We start from the raw sequence: 9,357 nt of genomic DNA on the forward strand, positions 1-9,357 counted from the left end.
AATTAAAGTTCAAAATTCTTAATTCTATCATGTACTTTTAAAGTATGTATTCAGGATGTTATTGTTAAATTCAGACAATATGCGGATAAAATGGCAACGACTCAGCAGTTTAAAAGTCAAAGAAGTCAAAAATATTTGATTTAACAAAAAAAAACATGCGCTGACGTGGGCCTGGCCAAATTTAAAAATTAACTTCGATAGGTCAACATCCTAAGAGTATTGTCACCCAATTTGGTTCCTTAAGCTCTCATAGTCTCGGAGATAAAAGTGTTCAAACTGGTGTACCATAATCTGTCACGAATTTAATAGTACCCATTTTTTATGTAACGAGCTAACTATCATGTTATAAGTTTTTATTGTATTAACATTTAATTAACTTTAGTAAACATTTTTGACACTTTAATTGTCAATTTAATATGTTTTTAAAGGAATTATCGTTGTTTTGTTTATTTGCTGAAAAAATGTGTTGCTAAAAAGAAATTTTAGGGGTGGAGGGGGCGCCGACAAAATCTTTGCCCCGGGAGCAACTTTACGTCGCAACGGCAGTGGTCTCTCCTGTCCCATAAGTGGTTCTTAATTATTTTAATTTTGCTTAATGAACGTCTTGCTTAAGCTGATGTGACAGGAATCCTTCAAAATAATTCTGAAAGCAATTTTAAAACTTTTGTTATTTGGTTTCAAATTAAAAATATGAATAAATTGAACTTCAAAATGAATACATTTTTAAAAATATTCGCATATAGAAGGAAAACATTATTTTGCACTAAGTTCTTCTTAAATTCGCTGCATATTTAATTGGCAAACTAATTGTATGCTTTCCAAGTTCACTGTCCAATTTGGATTTATGGCTAAGGCCTCTCAAATAATTAAAATTCTCAGAAACATAAAGAAGTGCAGCAAATCTCCATTTGAGGTCGATTGATTTTAAAATGAGACTAGAAATTTATCAGTTTCTCGTATGCTTTCGCTTCCATCTGCAGCCTTATATTTAAAGTGTTTTAGCACTTTTTAATTTCTGATTAATTTAATTTCAGGCTTAAAGTTCTATCTTTTACCAAATTTAAACTCTTTTTGAAATATGTCAAACAAGTTATTTCTAACCTTGGTCATGTTTTCGGCACCCCTAATATCTTAGTGGCCATATGTGTGTATGTATATTACTTATAAATATATCAAAAGGTTTTACGTTTCACATGTTGCTCTTGAAAGATAACGGCTATATAGTGTCAGAAGTAAAACAGTCTGGCAACCTCAAATTAAATGTCAACCACCTGTCGTCTCGACAGTGTCAACGTGCAACTTCAACATGGCCTCTAATTAAATTAGCGCACATGTCTTTCACGAGTGTTTTGGTACAATGTTGGTGATGAGGAAGCTGCACGGGGTACAGTAAGTTAGAAAGAAAGCAGCAAGCCAAAAGCAGCGACGCGTTGTTACGTTGGCAGCGGGCATAAACATCTGGGATATGTTTTTGCTTGTGCGTGTCAAAAATCAACAAGTGCCTAGAGTGCGCGCGCATGTTATCAAACTCTTTACCAAAACAGATGCTCTTATGCTCAATGTGTTCTCTTAAACCGTTTATTGTGCTGTTGCTGAGATTATTCGAGTATTAGTTGCTTAAATTAAATAAATCAAATAAAATTTTCAAATGAACATTTTTAAAACTCTCAGCGAATTGAAATCTCGTATAAGCAACTAGGGGGCTCCACCGCCTCCTCGCTTCGCTCGCCAGCCCCCGGCTCGCTTGGCTCGCGAAATTGAAATGTGAAAAAGAGGAGCACTTCTTATATTTTTCTATAATAAACTTCTTTTACGCAAAAATAAATTCCTGTTCTATTTCAATAACTCGGACACTTGTTAATTAGGATAACCTGAAATTTCGGACATTTAATTTTTATTTATAAAATATTTTGTAACCCGGGCACAACACAAATTTATTGATTCTGAAATCCGATCATATAAACGTGTTTGTATGTAAGAAAAGAATAAAGAAGGAAAGGCATTTCAAATGCAGTTTCTGTCATTCAAGAGCAAAGGCCGTTATTTCTAACATTGGGTTTATTTGACAGGTTTTTTAATAAGTCATGCCTTTTTTACTTCTGATGGATCAGTAATCAGTACCTGCCAAATGACATGATTGCTTCTTAAGACTTCTACGTTTTTTCGCCGTTCATACGAAGCAATTATTATCAGTTATCAGTTATTTTAGAAGAATTTAAAATTTGTTATTGTTGGAAATTTTCTTCTGAATGTTATAAGTAGAAACAAATTTATATTATACTAATATTAATCAGCTTCTTTACAGAACATTTAACAGCTGCTAAGCAAATTTGATGTGCTGCAGCCCTGGACTTAGTTTTCCTTGGTTTTAACAAAAACAAACAACAACAGAAATACGAAATGCAGCAACACATAATTTTATTATCAAAAATGTATACAGAAAAAAATATTCTGTTAGCACAGCCTGTAAACAGCAGCTGTGGCATCTGTTAAACAACTTTTATGTTGAAGCCCTTTGAAATTTTGTGCGAGATTAACAAAAATAATTATAATGATAACAAAAAACAACAAGGATGCAAAATGTAGCAACATTTTATTTTTGATTTTAAAAAATATTAAAAACAAGGGGCCTCCGCCCCTGTTCGCTACGCTCGCCTACCCCCAGCTCGCTTCGCTCGCGGTGATGTATGAAAGGACTACAGTCAAGTGGGCTTGACAGTTATATGCTCGCTACCCACATCTTCGTGGCAGTTAGATTTAATGACCATTAATTAAATAAATAAATAATTAAAAAACTTAAATTCGTACAGAGGCTTAATTTAATTGACACATTTAACTTTAAAAATGTTAAAACAAAAGAATATTTAACATACTAACCATCAAACATACATAACAATTTAACATTTATAGATTAACATAATTAAATGAACAATTGAATTAACAGAAGAAATGTATAAAATTAATTAACATAACATTCATATAGCATGTCTAACATAAATTTTACTATGTTAATATAACATTAATGTAACATGTATAACTAAAATTATATTATGTTATTACAACATTAACATAACATGTGTACCTGCTGTTACCGCCACCCCTCCAGACAGTGCGTACCACGGCGTGCAAAGCGAAACTTATTTGCTTAATATATTCGTTGTTTATTATCCGATTTTTAGCATACATCATAAGGATGGTATCTATACGTGTGCTGAATTTGAAATCTCTTCCTATTAAATTGGTCTTGTAATTAGATGTTTTAGTATTTTGTCGATTCCATGAAAATTGGAATTGCGCAACACAGCAGTATAGTCACCGAATTCGGTAGCTCTAGCTCTTATAGTCTCTGAGATCCAGGTAACTGTATGTCCTCCATAAATAATATTTCCTCAAATATATTCTCTGTTTACTTACCGATCTCGATGAAATTTTCAGCACACCTCAAGACTCGTCCCCCCATCCTGTGTGCCAAGTCTCAAGACTGAAATCGCTCTTGTTATTAGGTTTTATACCATTTACGTGGGCGGAAGTGATCGTGGCCAAATTTTAAAGTGAACTTGATATAGGTCAACATCCTCGGAGTATTGTCACCAAATTGGTTTACCCTAACTTTTATAGTCCAGGAGTCCATAAGTGTCACGAATCTAATAGATAGTACTTATTTTTTGGGTACCGAGCTAAAAATGTAAATAAAGTCTTAGCGGGGATTCAAATAGCGGACCTCTTGCGCCTTAGTCTGCACACAATCCTCTGCGCCTCGAATTTAACGCACTTGTAGGGCAAATTTTGGAAAACGCTGTCTTAAACGTATCTTGTATCTTGCGCCGTTTGGCCTGTACAATGCTATACCAGTCAGTTGCACAAAGAGATTTATATATATAGATAATGTAAATCAGCTTCTTTACAGAACATTTAACAGGTGCTAAGCAAATAAGATGTGCCGCAGCCCTGGACTTAGTTTTCCTTGGTTTTAACAAAAACAAACCACAACAAAAATACGGAATGTAGCAACACATTATTTTTCATCAAAAAATGAATACTGAAAAAACAGGGAATGAAACCGAAACAAATATCTGCTCCGGTTTCGGTTTCGGTACGTCCCGACACAAGTAACTAGGTAAACGGTTCTATTTCGGATCCGGTATCAGTACCGGTACGTACCGGTACAGCAATTAAATTAAAACAAAAAATAATTAATTGTTATAAAACAAAAAATATTAACAGATTTGTACATACATACGGACTATATGTTCGTATTTTATCGAAATAAGCCTAACTTCAACTTAAAGTTTTTTTTTAGTAGAAAGCGAAATAAGCATAATGATATACATACAGAAAACAACAAATAATTTTTTAAAAAGTGTAGCTGTTCAAACGTTTCGGTTTTCGGTTCTTAAAAAAAATTTATTTCGGTTACGGTTCCGGTACTCAAAATGAAACGGTTAATTTCGGTTAACGGTTCCGGTATTATTCCCTGGAAAAAAATATTTTATTTAAATCAGGAAATAATACCGAAACTATTTTTCAAAAAAATTAATAAAGTTGCACCGCCATAAAAATTCTAGCTCGATAGCGAAGCGTCCGATCGCGTTCAAATTTTGACAGCAGTCTACTAATTAATTAGTCTGTCAAAGTTTATTTTAAAATTTTAGTGGTGTACCCTATGTGTCAGTCCGGGGACTTTTTGAACGATCTAGTATATTATATAGTAATCCGATTTTTACCAATTTGTAAAATATCTTTAAATTTAAAAAAATTTTAGTGGGATTCCTGAAACAGATTCGGATTTGATTTCGATATGGTTAAAGCAAATCTGAATTAGTTTCAGGAACGACCCATTTTGTACACTGATTTTATTTTGATATCAAAAATTTTAAAAAATAGCGGCATAACACAAATTGACAAATGTGAAATCTAATTTTCTAAGATTTTTTATTAATAGTTCGGTTGATGAATAGTATAATTAGAATAATACTAATCGTTTATAATGCTTATATGCAGTTTTACACATTAAAAGCTCATTTTTTATCTGCGTCTTTTTAAGCTATTTTCATGCATAAGCTTCAATTCTCACAGCCCTTTCTTAGCTTTCATATCCATCTGGAACATCTTTTTGTAATTTTTCTGAATTAAATATATAGTTATTAAATTATCCATTTTTGAAATGCAAGAAACTTTCAACATTCTCCAAATAAAAATCAGCACAAAATGTAAGCAAACAGCAATTATGACCAAATAATGTTATCGAAATACACGGTCTAACATATTATTGAAATGAAATCAAATCAAAATTAGCCTCAGACCTGATTTCGTGAAATCCCTTGGGTTGCCTGGCAACCCAACACTTTTTGTATGGAGCAGCTGTGAACAGCTGATCGGCAAAATCAGCCCTTCCAATGATATATAGAACATATATGTAGCTTCTATGGTTTAGAAACGGTTGAGGTTCAATTTTAGCGGGACTTAGCGCTTTTCCGCTTAGCTAGCGGGTTTTCCATAAAGTCGTAGAACAAACATTTCTAGATTTTCGAAATGGAATAAATCCCCATCATTACATCTAAGGTAGCGCTTTGATGCAAACAGACAAACAAACAAACTTTTCATCTCATTTTGAGAAGTCCACTAAAAAATTAAAATTTAATTTTTTTTTGAACAAGTAGTCGGATTTGGGTAATCGAGGTATCAATCGATGCGTAAAATTTTACCAGAAGGCCCCAACGGCCCCATTAGCTGCAATCACTTAAATTTTTCCCTCTCACTTACACCCCTTTATCTTATGAACCAGAAGAGTTAGCAACTTGTTAGTTAGGACTTAGCTTTTCGATCGGTATATCACTCGATCTGATCTTACAGTAGTAGAAAATTTTCCATATTAGCTGTATATATTGCTAGTCGCCTTTCGCACCCTTTGTGCTGATTTCGTCACTAGAGCGGACCGCCGTCCCCAGTGATAGTAATCCGGTTTTAGCCCAATATGGTCAAAATGTGTAAGACAGCAACAAATTGATATTCTGGGAGATTGCTTAAGATATGGCAGCTATGTAATATAATAATTTTATATATTGGACCGATTTGAACCCACATCGGTCGAATGCATAAGACCAACATAAATGCATATTCTATCAGTTGGGTTAAGATATCTCCAAAAACAAAAAACTTTTTCTTACTAAAACTTGACTTTCGACAGAGCGTCTCTATGGTAGCTATATAAAGTGATAAATGTATAAATGTGGTCAGGATGTGTAATATTAACCCAGATGTATACTCGGGCTGAATTCTGAAAACGAGTGCAATTGCCGCAAATCGACAAGAATTGTCGTTTTTAAAACATGTGCTGTAGACGGACATGGCTAAATCGACTCGGCTGTTGATCCTGATCAATAATATATATACTTTTTGGACTCTACCACGCCCGCTTCTGACTGTTACATGCATTCTGCCAAGTGGGAAAGGTTATAGTCGAGATCCCGACTTTAGGATACTCGTTACTTAACTTAAATATATATAAAAGTATTTTAAAGAAATTTTTTTTAAGAAAAAAAATTTTTTCAGAAATAATAAAAATTATTAAAATTTATTTGTTGTTAGGTAGTGCGTCGACTTGAGAATAGCTGGGACAAGGATCATGCTGGCATTACCCAAGTTGAGTGCAATAATTTATTGCAGTTATTTTATACCAACTACTCGTGTAGCAACTGCTTCACGTTGTTAAAAAAATTCTACATAGCTCAATATTTAAATCAACCTCTCTGTTCTTTAAAATATTGTCTTGAAACCAATGACGAACAAATTATGCAATTAAATGTTGTTGCAACTTCCTCAGGTTAACAACGGTTTTTGGTTACAGCTGATTTAAATCAGATTTACATCAAGTAGCAACATCTTCAGGTAAAAAAAAAAATTCGGAATAGTTTGAAATCATTTCAAACCTTTCTGGCTTACAAAATATTGTATGAGATAAATTAGGCAAAAACAAAAATTGTCTTTTGTTGGTTTTATTATCGATATGTCATCTCAGCAAACAACAACAACAACACTTGCATAAATGCAGGGATCATGGCATGGTATAGCTGACTCAAGAGATGCCAGTCCCTATCATCAGTACCATTTGGGTTGTCTCGACTAGCGATTCAATCTTTGTCATCTTTGCCTAGTCAGAGCCAGATGAGAATTTGAAGCATTCTAATAAGGCAAAACAATATCAAAACTATTGCATACTGTTGCTTTAAGAACTTTTCGAAATTTGTGGGGGGCGAAGGGGGGCGGGGCTTAAACTTGAAACAAACTTGATCTGCGTGGGGTATATAAAAATCTGTGTGCCAAATTTGGTTGCTCTATCTCTTATAGTCTCTGAGATCCTTTTGTTAATACGGACGGACGGACGCACAGACACACATGGCTATATCGACTCGGCTGTTGATGCTGATCAAGAATATATATACTTTATAGGGTCGGAGATGCATCCTTCTCCCTGTTACATGCATTCCAACGAACACAATATACCCTTTCACTTATTTTTTTAGTAACGGGTATAAAAATGTGGGTTTCGTTCGTTTAATAGCCGAAAAGTTAAAAATTGTTGCCAATTTTTATCTAGGCTGCAAACCACCAAAATTTTTGTAAAGGCTTGGTTTAAAGGTAAGATTTAGGTTCGGCCCGCAAACCGGTTTATATACCTCCTTAACCCAAGGTTTGGGTTCGAGTCTTGATTCAATTTCATGCAAAAAAAATTGTTACTGGATATAATTTTCTTGATTTTAATAACGAAGTAAATTTTAATAAAAATCTAATTTTATAAAAGTCTACATTTGTTTTAAGATGACTAATTATTTTATCATTATTATGTTTAAAATATTTATGTAAGTGAACTTGTTTTGTTTCCGCGCGATTAAGTTGAAGAGTTGAAGTACTCAATAATCGCTTTCGCGAAAATAAAGTTGTCGATATTACGATGTATTTTTACATCACTAATAAAAAGAATGTAATTACTTTTATTTCGAGCCGAATCTTTTAATTAACAAATTGGTTCGGTTCAGGTTCGGGTTCACGGAGTAAATAACATCAACGGTTCGGTTCATGATCCGGATCGGATTGCTTAAAAGCCCGAACCGAACTGGTTCAGCAAGGTTCGGTTCAGAACCGGTTTGCAGCCTTAATTTTAATAATAGTTTAAGGGCTGATTTTTTGTTGGCTGCTAAAATTTTAACAAAAAAATATTTTTAGATTTGGCTGCAATTTCTTGACAATTTACGTCAAAATATCTGTGGTATAGTTATCAAATCCCTTAATTAGACATTAAAAAACCGGCCCTAAGACAACTTACGCTTCATCAGCCGCGGACGCATGTGCCAGCATTGGAGAATATGAGGATGATGAGATACCGCCATGCGGCGTCGTTGGCGGACCGCAGATCAGCAACAACAACAGCGGCTGCGAGGCGAGAAATGCGGTCAAAATGACAGCAAAATGTGTCATCAACTTTTCACATGTACCAAACATTTTTCTAGCATTTTCCGGACTTTTGTTGTTGCTGGTTGTATACACTCACACTAAACACTTAATAATAGTATTTGCACTGCTCTGTCGGCTATTAAAACATTTATCAAATGTTACTACCAAATTTGGTGTATAATTTTGGGTGGAGTCGCGACGTCAGCAGCGACGCTGGCGCTCGGAGCAAATTTTCTCCATTTTTTTCTTATCACACAAGTGGCGTATGCGTTATACTTAACTAATCGTTTTAAACTAACTTTAATTACAGTCGTTTAATATTCGAATTAATTTTCTTAAATTTTCTTTAATTTATTTTCAGCTGTGAACCGAATTTAGTTTTCCCTCAGCTGTGCGTAGAATTTTCTATATATAAACTTTTGCTCTTGGCGCAGGCCGTCGTTTTGATTACACATATGGAACACTGTCACTGTACTCGTGTGCCCGTAAATGTGTGTGCGTTTGTTATGGCTTGTGTGTATGTGTGCGCTGTTCAGTTTCCGCTTTATTTCGGTTACCGACAACGATGAAGAGCTGCGTGTGACTAAATCCTAAAGTCTGAATGCACCCTGGCCCAACCTCAGAGAGAGAGAGAGAAAGAGAGAGAGAGTGAGTGATAGAGAGAGGCCGACAGAATGAACGCGAGAGCATTTTCTATTTCTCTGAATTTGTCCTATTTATAATCATTCTCTCTTTGTCGATTTTGCACTTAGTTTTCTTGTTTACATTTACTTTGACAGTAAAACAGCTGCTTTTGGTATTTTTCTTCTCGCATTTACCTATTGATTTTATTCAGACGATGATGTTATATAGGTGAAGTCATGAGCCTGTCAAAGACCAAACGAAACTAATACGGTAAGCTGCTTA

General features: G+C 34.4%; 1 protein-coding gene across 1 annotated transcript in view; it reads right to left on the bottom strand.

Moving 5' to 3' along the window:
- The window catches only part of LOC117782631 (voltage-dependent calcium channel subunit alpha-2/delta-3-like), a 55,907-nt gene extending 47,408 nt beyond the window's left edge, over window positions 1-8,499 (bottom strand). Inside the window, 1 exon segment of the mRNA XM_034619651.1 lies at window positions 8,324-8,499. Within this exon segment, the coding sequence (XP_034475542.1) occupies window positions 8,324-8,499 (176 nt within the window).
- Window positions 8,500-9,357: the final 858 nt, after the last annotated feature.

Source organism: Drosophila innubila (assembly GCF_004354385.1).
Source record: "Drosophila innubila isolate TH190305 chromosome 2L unlocalized genomic scaffold, UK_Dinn_1.0 5_B_2L, whole genome shotgun sequence".
In the NCBI taxonomy this organism is placed as follows: Eukaryota; Metazoa; Arthropoda; class Insecta; order Diptera; family Drosophilidae; genus Drosophila; species Drosophila innubila.